Source organism: Aspergillus fijiensis (assembly GCF_003184825.1).
Source record: "Aspergillus fijiensis CBS 313.89 unplaced genomic scaffold BO72scaffold_58, whole genome shotgun sequence".
Taxonomy (NCBI): Eukaryota; Fungi; Ascomycota; class Eurotiomycetes; order Eurotiales; family Aspergillaceae; genus Aspergillus; species Aspergillus fijiensis.
This window is the reverse complement of record NW_024469034.1, coordinates 132,685-144,988: the sequence shown is the minus strand read 5'-3', so window position 1 is coordinate 144,988 and position 12,304 is coordinate 132,685. Positions and strand designations below refer to the sequence as shown.

Here is a 12,304-nt window from a genome sequence, read left to right as displayed (position 1 = left end):
GTCTTGGCCTCGATACCCTCATCGAAATGGGATAGCATCATATGAAAGCGGGAATCATGAACCAGGCCTTCCGTGGGATCTGTGTGCCAATGAAATGTACCGATGGTGTCCTTCCTTGACTATGATATACCAGTCATGTCCCCTTAACCATATACCCCCCATTGCTTGCTCTTGTCTTTTAATCCTACCTACTGAACAGCAGCTTCATACAGGACAACGGCCTGAACAACATGGAACTCAGCATAATAGGGAGAATCCTGCTCGACCTCTCCCTCGTGGGACTCGTCTACGCCGCCGCACTCATCTTCTACCGCCTGTATCTCAGCCCATTAGCACGCTTCCCCGGCCCGCGTCTCGCCGCAGCCACCGGCCTGTACGAAGTGTACTATCAACTCGTCAAGGGCGGCATCTTCACCTGGCAAATCAACCGGCTGCACGACCAGTACGGCCCGATCATCCGCATCAAGCCGGACGAGCTGCACATCCGGGACCCGGACTACTACGCGACGCTGTACTCGGGCCCGGGCACGCACCGCAACAAGGAAGCCGGCTTCAGCTTCATCGCCTTCCCGCAGTCCATTTTCTCGACGGAGGACCACGCCCTGCACCGCGACCGCCGTCGGGTGCTGGGCCAGTTCTTCAAGAAGAATGCGATCCTGCGGCTCGAGCCGGCGATCCGCGCCAACATCGCGCTGCTGGAGGGACACTTCGCGGCCCTGGTCGACACGCAGGGCTGTCTGGAGCTGCACACGGCGTTCCAGTGCTTCACCTCGGACACGCTCTCGCAGTACTGCTTCGGCCGCCGGCAGGGGTTCCACTACCTCGAACAGCCGGAGCTGTCCAACACGTGGAAGCTGCGCATCAACTGGATGTTCGAGTTCTGTCGCGTGAACCGCCATCTGCCGTTCTTGGTCGTATTGGCGCGGCGGTGGCCCGCCATGGCGGAGCGGTTCTGTCCGCCGTTTGCGCATATCATGGGCATGGAGCAGGTGAGTCTTTTGTGGGGGGGGGGGGGCTGTATAGCACAAGCCCCTGTGATCGAACAAGATTGACGAACGTCAGGACGTGAGAAGCTTCGTACGCCACGCAATCCACCAACACCAAACCCAAACCTCGACCCTCTCTCCTTCGAAAACAGACAACCACAAAGACCCCACACCCCCAATCTACCCCAGCATCCTCGCCGACCCATCCGTGCCCGCCAGCGAAAAGGACTCGCCCCGTCTCGAAGACGACGCCATCTTCCTCATGATGGCCGGCACCGACGCGCCGTCCCAAGCCCTAGCCATCACCATGTTCCACATCCTCGACAACCCATCCGTCCACGAGAGACTCAAAGCCGAGTTACTCGCCAACATCCCCGACGTGCGCTGCATCCCTGCGTTGAAGAGCCTGGAACAACTTCCCTTCCTTGTAACCCATCCCCCATCCCCCATCCCCCCCCGCCCCCTTCCTGCAATCAACAAACTAACCCAACGCCCAGAGCGCAACAATAAAAGAAGGCCTCCGCCTCTCCTCGATCGTGACGACCCGACTGCCGCGCATCGCCCCGCACGAGACGCTGAGATATCAGCACTGGGAGGTCCCAGCTGGTGTACGTTCCCGTTTCCCCCCTCGCCCCTCGTCCCCCCTCCCCCTCCCCCAATGCTAACAAAGTAAAAAGACCCCAATAAGCATGTCCACCTACTTCATCCTCCGCGACCCGACCATCTTCCCCTCGCCGACCCGCTTCCTCCCGGACCGGTGGCTACTCGCGCCGGAGGAGGCGCTGCGTCTACAACGGTATCTGGTGCCTGCGTCCAAGGGCACGCTGGGGTGTTTGGGGCAGAAGTGAGCTCCCCCCTTTACTTTTATCCCCCAGCATTATCTTTTCAGTGGCCTAGTACCCCCCTTCCCAGCATCATCCCCAGTCTTGTAAACACTCCCACCCTCCCTCCCCACTTGCGCTGCGTGTCATCGTCACCGTTACCGTGACCGTTGGCACAAACCCCACTAACATTACCCGGATGGTGTATGGGGTATGCAGCATGAACGCAGCCTGGATGCACCTCGTCCTGGGCACGCTGTTCCGGCGCTACGAGCTGGCGCTCCACGCGACCACGCAGGCGAATGTGGAGATGACCCGGGATAATTTTATTGGGCAGACCGCGCTCGGGGCGAATAATGTGCAGGTTAGGGTTTTGGGGGTTGTGAGTTGATTCTTTTTGTGGTTGGGGAGGGGTTTGGGATGAGGGTGCGGTACTGCTTGGGTTGGGTTATGTTTGGGTGTGGGTTTTTGGTCAGGGACTCGGTGTGGGGATGAGAATGGGTGTGCTTATGTGCTTGAGTGCCTGGGGTGAGTTTGGTTGGGCTTTTGCTTTGGTTGATGTGGAGGGTCCTTGAAGGTGTTTCTCTAGTTTAGTTGATCAGTTGTTTGGTGGGCTGGGTAGGTAATCAGAAATTGCCACTTCTATTGGTGGTGGAAGTGGAAGTGGACTCAGGGTTGGGAGATGTAGTGGTGGTTTTTGATATTTTGATGTATTCATTGCGAAGTAGAAAAGCAATGCAGTTGGGATATCAAGTGAAGAGGCGGGTGGATTCAAGCCACTATGCATTACTGTGCTGTATGTACTGTACCACCCGACTAATATGTGCGGAGCGTGGACTTGAAAGTGATGTAGAGGACATTGGTCATGCCCAGAGACGCTACTTTAAATCATTCGACAGGCTTAGTTGTCTATAAAAATCATCTGAAAGAAAGTCTAGTCTAGACTGAACAAATCTATAGTCACCACCACATCATAGACATTCAACATACCTTCTCGATAATCAGACTATCCTATGGACTTCTCGTATAGAAATGACCCTGGGTATTATATACGCAAAGACTGAGAAATGACCAGGTCGCTCATGCAGGTTGAACTGTGGGAATAGCCTTCTCAAAAGGCTAGTTAGCACGCTTGGGTGGTTTACGGAAAAGCATCCCTCAAGCCAGTCGGTCATGCTCGAGCTTCTTCCGCATTGCGCCATGGATGCGCTTCTCGCGCAGGATCGTCCACAGGCACACAATTAGTCCGGCCAAGCCGGAGAAGAACGTAGTGTAGTAAGCAGCCTGGTAGCAGGCCAGCCCATCCGGGCATTCCCGGTCGCCGTCCGGGCCAACCACGGAGTGATGGTCGTAGGTGTGCCCATAGAGCAGGTTGAACACGTTGCCGCTGAAAACCGGGGCAATGGTCATGACGCCCCAGTTCTGCGAGAGGCCGTTGATGCCGAAGTTGTGCGCGACCAGGGAGGGGAACACGCCGAAGAGGAACCCGTAGGCGATGCCCGTGAAGCCCGACACGATGGCCAGCTGGTGGGGGTTCGAGATCGACGACCCGGCGAGCTGGGTGATGGTGAAAACCAGAGCGGACATGAACAGACACCAGAAGCGGGACATGTTCAACTTCTTGACCAGAAGATCCGAGCCGATTCCTGCAGGTTACACGAAGGCGTTGAGCTGATGATCCAAGGCGGGACGTGGGGTGTCAGCACTTACCACTCAACAGACGACCGGTGAAGTTGCCAAAGGACAAGATCGAGACATGCATGACCTGTCGCTGCTGGATGAACTTCGAGCTTGCGCTGTCATCGTAATATTTCCAAAGTGCCTTGGCCTGCGGAGGTTAGCATCCCGCCGGACCGGACGAAAGGAAGGTCTTACGCTATTTCCGATGTTACTGGTGTGCGGTTAGTCTTCATGCACAGTCAACGGGGTCATCATTGTACTCACTTGATCGTCATCAGGCCAATGCCAGACAGCAGCGCCATGGTCAGGAAGAGCTGCCAGAACTCGACCCTCGAAAGCATCGCCAGGCCTCTGACGTCTGGATGAGGTGAGTCGGGGGCAACATCAGACATGGCATCCTCTTCAAGCTCCTCCCCTTCATGCTCAGGTAGGGATTCGTGGGACGTTCTGAATGGGACTTTGGGTACCAGGGAAGAGGTCTCGTTAACATCGGGGTTGTGGTTGAGGGCAGTAGGGTTCGACGCGTTCGATTGCGACCTGGTATGGCCCGGGGGTTGGGAGTCAGAGATAGTATATCTTTGCGTACCTGCTTCATCAGAATCGTCATGGCCGGGTCGCAGCTCGTTGGACCTCGCTTTGCGCAGCCGACGTGATTCCACTCCGGGCGACCGGTCTCGGCCGAGTGACTTGTACGAGTCTACGGGTGGGAGGATTCGGAGAAACGGGATCGAGATCAGGTTCAGAATACAAGTCCCCAGAGCCAACAAGAGGAGAAAGCGACCAGTATCATCCTTGAAGAGAACGCTGGATATCGTCGACCAGAAGAAGGCGCTTAAGCCGAAGGCCGCCAACGGAAACGCAGTCGCCGTTCCACGGTGCTCGGGGAAATTCGACGCTGCTGCAATCGTGGTGTCTTAGCACAAGTTCAAGCAGGTCAGCCGGCATGGACTCACAAGTCTTGATAGATGCTGAGAATGCTGAGGCACTGCCAAAGCCGGTCAAGAAACTGAAGAAGGCCAAGAAAATGGTGCTGAGAGAGCCTGGCCCGCCCTCATGTGCTGTGCTCAGCGACGGGAATTAGCAGTCTTCTTCACCACCGGTGACACCAGCGCCTACCCAGATAGATGGGATAATAGCCCAAGCCAAGGGTGATGGCTCCCAAGAAGGTCGTCAGACGGGGGCCCCGAGCATCAGTCAACAGTCCCAACGGGATGCCTGACGCATACATGCCCAGATTTCCCGCAGCACCCTGGAAATTGTGAATCTCACGATCGACATGATTGTATGAGCAGCAGGCAGCTTGCTTACAATGAAGTTGCTTTTGGTTGCTGAGATCTTCATCTGTTGCGCGAATTGAGGCGCCCATGCGGAGTATGCATACTGGGTCTGATTAGAACTCGCGTGCACGGTATATCGGATGGTGGATTGGCACATACGTTCGTCCCACAGGCGAGCGCAACCACCGTTGCTGCTATCACGGAGATGAACCGCTTCGTTTGATGCGATGAAGGCGCCATGTTGCAGTCTTTGGGGTGCCGTTTGCGCCAGGAGAGCCAGGGAGCGGGCTTCACATGCAAAGAAAAGGTGGGGAAGGAGGTCGCAAGAAGGCGAGTGTCTATTTGTAGCCTCGACTCGGAGTGTTCCACGGATGGTGCAGGGGAGAAACGTTATCACGTCACGATAACCGAACAGAAGGCCGAACGCAAGGAGACGGGTCTAGTTTGTAGCTTAGTGGTAAGTTACTCAGATAGGTCAACTAGGAGTATATGACAGCGCCAATCGAGATAAACGAATGTAGACGGTGTAGTTAATCAATTGAGAAAACGAAAAGAAAGAAAGCTGAGTAAAGAGTGGTGAGGAGAGAATAGAAAAAAGATAAGATACGAGAAAAATGAACAAGTAATGAGCGACAGCAGAGGGAGGAGAGGATTTTCACCTGGCACTCGCTCCAAGTGTCTTCTTTCGAATCTTTCCCTTTTCCCCTCCGGGGGGGACTCGTAATCGGGTGGATTGGAAGATCGCGCCGTCCTCGGCCTCGACTCCGCACTTGCGCTGCACTGGCAGTGGCAGTTCTGACAAGAACCACCAGGACCAGTCGCTTATCGCCGATAAGGCCCAAAGGAAGGGGGCCTGACCGTTCGCAGGCAATTTCTCCGATGCCGGCGGTGAGTCTCACATGACGAAGGCGGCGGCGACATCAACAATTGCCGGCATCTTCAACTTGCTGCCTGCCTTGCTTGGTCTGCAGTCCCGGCCACACGCTACTACTTATTATTCACCACTTGCACCAGTTCTGCTACTATTCAGCGCTATTAATATCAAGTCACTACTCGAGAAGAAATAGAGGCATTGAAGGTTCATCATCATGGGAGCCCTTCTGTCTCTGCCTTTGTTGGCGATCCCGAGCGCCAGTACGGTACGTAATCTTTATCCTCATCGCCCGTCCACGACTAATCGCGACACAGCTCATCACCCTTGCGACTTCCTGCTGCGGCGCTGCGACCTGTTCCGCAGTATGTAGCGCATGTGGCAAGTTCCAGAACAGGTGAGACCCATGGCTAATCGGAGAACACGCGAACCTTGAACTAACACCGCGCAGCATGGCGACGAGAATCGCCTACGCCTTCATCCTCCTTTTCAACTCAATCGTATCCTGGATCATGCTCACGCCATGGGCGCTCAAGAAACTTCAGCACATGACTTTGGACTACATGGAAATCCGGTGTGACGGCAAGGAATGTCACGGATGGGTCGCGGTGCATCGTATCAACTTCGGTCTTGGCCTGTTTCACTTGATCCTCGCCCTCGCCCTGCTCGGGGTGAGGTCCTCCAAGGATGGCCGTGCCGTTCTGCAGAATGGGTTCTGGGGCCCGAAGATCATCCTGTGGCTCGCACTCGTGGTCACGTCATTCTTCATCCCGGAATCGTTCTTCTTCGTCTATGGACACTACATCGCCTTCTTCTGCGCCATGCTGTTCCTGCTGCTCGGGCTGATCCTCCTCGTGGACCTGGCCCACTCTTGGGCCGAAATCTGCCTGCAGAAGATCGAGGACCAGGACTCGCGGACTTGGCGCGGTCTGCTCATTGGCTCGACCGTGGGCATGTACCTTGCATCGCTTGTCATGACGATCCTGATGTATGTCTTCTTCGCCCACAGCGGATGCTCCATGAACCAGGCTGCGATTACGGTAAGTGACTTGCCCAGTGCACATTCTGTGGTCATGGTTTTTCTTGCTGACTTGTGCACTTTAGATCAACCTCGTCATCTTCCTGATCATCTCCATAATCTCTGTGCAGCCCATAGTGCAGGAGTCCAACCCCCGCGCGGGACTGGCCCAGGCCGCGATGGTGACGGTCTACTGCACGTACCTGACCATGTCAGCTGTCTCGATGGAACCGGATGACCGGCACTGCAACCCGTTGATTCGGGCGCGGGGCACCCGCACCGCTAGCATTGTTCTGGGCGCGATCGTCACGATGGCCACGATCGCATACACCACCACGCGCGCGGCCACTCAGGGGATCGCGCTGGGGTCGAAGGGCGGGCACAGCTACTCGCAGCTGCAGTCCGATGACAACGAGCACGGCCTCGTGACGCAGCAGCCCAGCAGCCGGCGGGAGATGCGGGCCGAGGTGCTCCGTGCGGCGGTGGCCAGCGGCAGCTTGCCCGCCAGCGCCCTTGACGAGAGCGACGACGAATCCGACGAGTATGACACCAAGGACGACGAGAAGGGCTCGACCCAGTACAACTACTCCCTGTTCCACATCATCTTCTTCCTGGCGACCACCTGGGTGGCCACGCTGCTCACGCAGAACCTGGACCCCGAGGCGGCGGACGACTTTGCGCCGGTGGGCCGGACCTACTGGGCCAGCTGGGTGAAGATCATCAGCGCCTGGGTGTGCTACGCGATTTACCTGTGGACTTTGATCGCCCCGGTGGTTCTCCCCGACCGCTTCGATACCTACTAGGGGTGTATGTAGTATAGCCGCGTATTCTTTGGCGTTGAGCGTTGCTTAGCGATTTTGTCGTTCGTTCTGTCTTGCTGTATAGTTGTATATATTTCTGGCACGAGTATGCAATCATTTTATAAAGTAGTCGTATTTCGTTTGGTACGTTTACTTAATACGTGAGTGCGCGTAGCCCACGCAAACAGTACGTATCACACTGCAGTGTAGGTAGCGGGGGGCCCACAGGCAGATTAGTTATCGGAGTCGCGTAAAGTGGTAACCGCCCGACGCGTGGAGGCCCCCCTCCGTTTCCCCAGAAAGCTTCAAGCTTTCTTTCCCAACCAGCTGAGCCATGGCATGAACATGGCGACCATCAAGGCCATCGAGGCCCGCTCAGTACGTTGCCCTCTTTTCCTTCCGATGATAGCGAATCTCTAACCCCCTCCAAAAAAGGTCCACCAAATCCAATCCGGCCAAGTCATCACCGACCTCTGCTCCGTCGCGAAGGAGCTGGTCGAAAACAGTCTCGATGCCGGCGCCACCTCCATCGGTGCGCCCCCCCTCCCCCTACAATTTCCTGATTCAAACACGTTAGGTACTGCAGCAAGAACTAACTTCTCTTGGGGGGTAAAGAGGTGCGCTTCAAGAACAACGGGCTCGATCTCATCGAAGTCCAGGATAACGGCAGCGGGATCGCGCCGGAGAATTACGAGAGTTTGGGTGAGCCCCCCTTGAACCCCAAGCCGTTGACTACGGTCACGATTATTGCAAAGCGTTACGGAACTGGATGGATGGATGGATGGAGGAATGGATATGCTAACGCCAACGCCGACGCAGCCCTGAAGCACCACACCTCGAAACTGGCGACCTTCACCGACCTGAACACGCTCCACACCTTCGGCTTCCGCGGCGAGGCGCTCTCGTCGCTGTGCGCGCTGTCCAGCTTCCACGTCGTGACGGCCCAGGCGCACCAGGCGCCCAAGGCGACGCGGCTGGACTTCGAGCCGTCCGGCCGCCTCCACAAAACGCAGCTCGTGGCCGGGCAGAAGGGCACGACCGCCGCGGTCGCGCACATCTTCCGCGGCTTGCCGGTGCGGCGCCGCGAGCTGGAGAAGAATCTCAAGCGTGAGTACGGCAAGGTCGTCAGCCTGCTGCATGCGTACGCGTGCATCAGCACCGGGGTGCGGTTTACCGTGCGCAATACTACAGCCGCTAAAGGTGGCGGCGGGGCGGGAAGAAATGTGGTCGTGTTCAGCACGAATGGGAATGCCACGACCAAGGCCAACCTGGCGAATGTGTACGGGGCGAAGACGCTGGCGGCGTTGATTCCGCTGGAGCTGGAGCTGGATTTTGCCGGCAGCATCAAGGTGCGCGGCCATATCTCCCGGCCCGTGGTCGGGGAGGGGCGCCAGACGCCCGATCGCCAGATGTTCTTCGTGAATGCGCGGCCCTGTGGGCTGCCGCAGATCGCGAAGGCTTTTAATGAGGTCTACCGCTCGTTCAATGTCGCGCAGTCGCCGTTCGTGTTCGCCGATTTCGAGATGGATACGGCGGCGTATGATGTCAATGTGTCGCCGGATAAGCGGACGATCTTGCTGCATGATGCGGGCCAGCTGATTGAGTCGTTAAAGCGGGCGCTTGTGGAGTTGTTTGAGAGGGCGGAGCAGACGGTGCCGCAGGCGCAGGTGGCGGCGGGGAGGCAGTCCCGGTTGCAGGGTCTGGGTTCTGGTCGGGCGGGTGATGCTGCTAAGGATACGGAGAAGGGGGAGGAGGAGGAGAAGGAAGATGGGGACAAGACTCAAATCAAGACGAAGGATGCAGTGCACGCCAACGCTCAGGATCGGATGAAGAGCTTCTTGAGTGGACTTGGGGCTGGAGGAAACCGTAAAGAGCCTGCTGATGATGCCCCGAATGAGATACAAGACGCTGTGTCTGCGGCACCGAAACCTCAGTCTGACCTGCCCGAGGAAGAGGAAGAAGAAGACAACGAGCTCTTCGTGCGGCAGGACAGCACGCCAGTGTCTCGCGAGAGGGCTCTTCCGCAGGACGAAGTGCCTGGTGGCTCTACACAGGACATCCAGGCTGCCGCTCCATTGAGCCCTCCCATTCCCTCGACACAGGACTCAGAGATCCCGGAAGAAACGCCGAGTATTGTGCAGAACGCCTTCGATCGCATGCGGCCTAGACGCATGCCGGCCGAGATCGCCACGATCACCATTGGTAACCGGACCGTCACCTCCGTGATAGGAAGTGGTGTCCCGAGGAAGAGATTCAGTGACTCCACTGGGTCAAGTGGCTCTACCAGGAAGAGGCGGATATACACGCCGTCCCGGCCGAGTATTTTTGGCAAACATATGCGCGACTTTGCCGCCCCTGGGTCCCAGATGGCGCAGGACGAGGGTGAGGAGGATGAAGAGATTGAGGAAGAGTACTCTGACGAAGTCGAAGAAGATCAAGACGAGATGGAGGAGGATGCCGAAGAAGACGAGATGGAGGAAGATGATGCAGAACAGATGGAAGAGACCGGCTCTCAAGCTTCTGCGCACTCCGACCATGAAAGTGTAAACTCCGACGCCGGTGCAGATGAAGCAGCCGACAAGGAAACCGCCACGCAACCTGCGCAAGAGCACATGACCGAGGAAGAGAAGAAGCAGCATGAAGAGGCCGAAGTGCAGCGGTTGATCCAACAAGCGGAGGAGAAGGCCGCCCTCCCGCACAACAGCGAAAAGCGCGCCATCAAAATGAACAAGGGCGCCGCTCACCGCGACTCCACAGTCCAACTCGTGACCACCGTCGACGGCTCCCTATCCAAGATCCAAACCCGACTCAACCAACTTCAGACCTGCCTTCGTCACGCAGCAGTCGACACTACACAAGACCCAACCGAGGTGGCTGGAACCCACGCGACTGCGGAAGAACGACTGTCCCTGACGGTCAGCAAGGATGATTTCGCGCAGATGCGGATCATCGGACAGTTCAACCTGGGGTTCATTCTGGCGACGCGGCCCCGCGCCGGCACCCACCAGGATGAGCTGTTCATCATCGACCAGCACGCGTCGGATGAGAAGTACAACTTCGAGCGCCTGCAGGCGGAGACGGTGGTGCAGAACCAGCGGCTGGTGCGGCCCAAGCCGCTGGACCTGACGGCGGTCGAGGAGGAGGTCGTGATCGAGAACCAGGCGGCGCTGGAGAAGAACGGGTTTGTGGTGGAGGTGGACGACAGCGGGGACGAGCCCATCGGCCGCCGCTGCCGGCTGGTGTCGTTGCCGCTGAGCAAGGAGGTGGTGTTCGGGGAGCGCGACCTGGAGGAGCTAATCGTGCTGCTGTCGGAGATGCCCGCGACGAGTGGGAGTGAGGAAGTGCCCCGCCCGACCAAGGTGCGGAAGATGTTCGCCATGCGGGCGTGTCGGTCGAGTATCATGATCGGGAAGAACCTGACGACGAAGCAGATGCAGCGGGTGGTGCGCAACATGGGAACGATCGACAAGCCGTGGAACTGTCCTCACGGGCGGCCTACGATGCGGCATCTGATGAGTTTGGGGGAGTGGGATGAATGGGATGAATGGGGGATGGAGGAGGATGAGGGGCGAGATCGGTTGGATATCTGGCGGGAGTTTTTTGAGGAGGAGGAGGAGGCTGAGGATTAACCTGGACAGATGTCTTGAGTTGGAATTGGTATACCGGGTCAGGGTTCAATTTTGTATATACTTTGGTCAGCAGGGCTCTACTTCTATCGAACATATCCACAACCCACCACCTACCTCGACACTCCATACAAGCACTGCATCCTCTACTCCTCAAACCCAATCGAATGCGCAATCTCCCTCATCTGCTCCAAATTCTGCTGCAGACCCTCAATCTTAGCCTGGAACCTTCGATAACAATCCTCCCCCAACGGCACCCGCAGCAGCCCATCTTTCCCTGCCCCCAACCCCGTCCCATCCACCACCTCGACAATCCGCTGCGCCGCCTTGACCGGATCCGACCCCGCCGCAGTCTGTGCTGTCTTATTCCCCCTGAACTTGGTCAGAACCGCCTCCACCGGCGTCCCCGCATACCCCGGATCCAACCCGGCCGCCGGCTCCACAAACGCCGCCCAGAAGCCCGTCCGCAGCGTGCCCGGCTCGACCAGCAGCACGCGGATCCCCAAGGGAGCGAGTTCCTTGGCCAGGCTCTCGGACATGCCTGCAGTGCCACACGTTAGCCCAACCCAACTTGAAGGAAAGACAAACCCACCCTCCAGGGCAAATTTACTCCCCGCATAAACCGCACAAGCAGGCAACCCGTCCACGCCGGCACTGCTCGAGACATTGACGACCGTGCCGGCCCGCCGCGCCCGCATGGCCGGCAGCACCGCCTGCAGCACGCGGATCGCCCCGAACACGTTCGTGTCGAACTGCGCGCCCACCTCGGCCAGGGTCATGGCTTCGATGCTGCCTAGCAGGGAGTAGCCGGCGTTGTTGACGAGGACGTCGACGGGCGGGTGGGCCGCGAGGGCGGCGGAGAGGGTTGCGGTGGTGTCTGGGGAGGTGATGTCGAGGGGCAGCCAGGTTAGGTGAGGGTGGGTGGTGAGGGAGGGGTGGGTCAGTGAGGCTTGCGTCGGGTCGCGCGCGGTGGCCAGCACGGTGTGTCCGGCTTGCAGGGCGGAGTGGGCGAGGGCGGCGCCGAGGCCGCTGGATGCGCCGGTTATCAGGTAGGTTTTTGGCATTTTGGGAGGGGGATGGGGTTGGGGTTGAGGGGGATGGGAGATGGGGGATGGGGGTGTATATGTAGGTGATGTACGGAGTGGAGTATATGTATATAGTTGTGTATAAGGTGGTGGTGGTGGTGGTGGTGGAGGACGGAGTTTATGCTTAAGGCCGCGTACTT

The 12,304-nt window shown here is 57.8% G+C and overlaps 5 protein-coding genes across 5 annotated transcripts; 3 read left to right on the top strand and 2 right to left on the bottom strand.

Moving 5' to 3' along the window:
- Nucleotides 1-230: 230 nt before the first annotated feature.
- On the top strand, nucleotides 231-2,357 carry BO72DRAFT_518050 (cytochrome P450; the record flags this gene model as incomplete). Its single annotated transcript, XM_040949635.1, has 5 exons — nucleotides 231-989; nucleotides 1,063-1,413; nucleotides 1,484-1,594; nucleotides 1,664-1,830; nucleotides 2,027-2,357. 5 exons carry the CDS (start codon nucleotides 231-233, stop codon nucleotides 2,196-2,198), a joined length of 1,560 nt encoding a protein of 519 aa, XP_040797599.1. The 3' UTR covers nucleotides 2,199-2,357.
- Nucleotides 2,358-2,843: 486 nt separating this feature from the next.
- On the bottom strand, nucleotides 2,844-5,083 carry BO72DRAFT_232542 (putative MFS transporter). Its single transcript, XM_040939862.1, has 8 exons — nucleotides 4,924-5,083; nucleotides 4,796-4,867; nucleotides 4,604-4,736; nucleotides 4,441-4,545; nucleotides 3,752-4,385; nucleotides 3,683-3,698; nucleotides 3,518-3,635; nucleotides 2,844-3,453 (listed from the first exon to the last, which is right to left on the bottom strand). The coding sequence occupies exons 1-8, from the start codon at nucleotides 5,002-5,004 to the stop codon at nucleotides 2,966-2,968; spliced, it is 1,647 nt and encodes a 548-aa protein (XP_040797598.1). The 5' UTR covers nucleotides 5,005-5,083; the 3' UTR covers nucleotides 2,844-2,965.
- A 630-nt stretch (nucleotides 5,084-5,713) lies between these two features.
- Nucleotides 5,714-7,584, top strand: BO72DRAFT_451590 (serine incorporator domain-containing protein). The gene is made up of 4 exons (XM_040945525.1): nucleotides 5,714-5,903; nucleotides 5,953-6,032; nucleotides 6,087-6,675; nucleotides 6,740-7,584. The coding sequence occupies exons 1-4, from the start codon at nucleotides 5,853-5,855 to the stop codon at nucleotides 7,454-7,456; spliced, it is 1,437 nt and encodes a 478-aa protein (XP_040797597.1). The 5' UTR covers nucleotides 5,714-5,852; the 3' UTR covers nucleotides 7,457-7,584.
- A 180-nt stretch (nucleotides 7,585-7,764) lies between these two features.
- BO72DRAFT_437159 (ATP-binding mismatch repair protein PMS1) lies at nucleotides 7,765-11,461 on the top strand. Its single transcript, XM_040943343.1, has 4 exons — nucleotides 7,765-7,831; nucleotides 7,889-7,985; nucleotides 8,069-8,155; nucleotides 8,273-11,461. Exons 1-4 carry the CDS (start codon nucleotides 7,793-7,795, stop codon nucleotides 11,080-11,082), a joined length of 3,033 nt encoding a protein of 1,010 aa, XP_040797596.1. The 5' UTR covers nucleotides 7,765-7,792; the 3' UTR covers nucleotides 11,083-11,461.
- Nucleotides 10,942-12,172, bottom strand: BO72DRAFT_451588 (SDR family oxidoreductase). Its single transcript, XM_040945524.1, has 2 exons — nucleotides 11,672-12,172; nucleotides 10,942-11,620 (listed from the first exon to the last, which is right to left on the bottom strand). The coding sequence occupies exons 1-2, from the start codon at nucleotides 12,141-12,143 to the stop codon at nucleotides 11,226-11,228; spliced, it is 867 nt and encodes a 288-aa protein (XP_040797595.1). The 5' UTR covers nucleotides 12,144-12,172; the 3' UTR covers nucleotides 10,942-11,225.
- Between the last annotated feature and the right edge of the window lie 132 nt (nucleotides 12,173-12,304).

Bases quoted from the DNA above. Each gene is read 5' to 3' on its own strand.
- BO72DRAFT_232542 (XM_040939862.1), bottom strand. From the start codon at position 5,004: ATGGCGCCTTCATCGCATCAAACGAAGCGGTTCATCTCCGTGATAGCA. The intron at 4,868-4,923 runs GTATGTGCCAAT...AATCAGACCCAG, and splicing joins CGCTCGCCTGTGGGACGAAC to TATGCATACTCCGCATGGGC. The intron at 4,546-4,603 runs GTAGGCGCTGGT...CGCTGAGCACAG, and splicing joins CTATTATCCCATCTATCTGG to CACATGAGGGCGGGCCAGGC.
- BO72DRAFT_451590 (XM_040945525.1), top strand. From the start codon at position 5,853: ATGGGAGCCCTTCTGTCTCTGCCTTTGTTGGCGATCCCGAGCGCCAGT. The intron at 6,033-6,086 runs GTGAGACCCATG...AACACCGCGCAG, and splicing joins TGTGGCAAGTTCCAGAACAG to CATGGCGACGAGAATCGCCT. The intron at 6,676-6,739 runs GTAAGTGACTTG...TGTGCACTTTAG, and splicing joins TGAACCAGGCTGCGATTACG to ATCAACCTCGTCATCTTCCT.
- BO72DRAFT_437159 (XM_040943343.1), top strand. From the start codon at position 7,793: ATGAACATGGCGACCATCAAGGCCATCGAGGCCCGCTCA. The intron at 7,832-7,888 runs GTACGTTGCCCT...CCTCCAAAAAAG, and splicing joins AGGCCATCGAGGCCCGCTCA to GTCCACCAAATCCAATCCGG. The intron at 7,986-8,068 runs GTGCGCCCCCCC...TGGGGGGTAAAG, and splicing joins TGCCGGCGCCACCTCCATCG to AGGTGCGCTTCAAGAACAAC.
- BO72DRAFT_451588 (XM_040945524.1), bottom strand. From the start codon at position 12,143: ATGCCAAAAACCTACCTGATAACCGGCGCATCCAGCGGCCTCGGCGCC. The intron at 11,621-11,671 runs GTGGGTTTGTCT...GTGGCACTGCAG, and splicing joins GAGTAAATTTGCCCTGGAGG to GCATGTCCGAGAGCCTGGCC.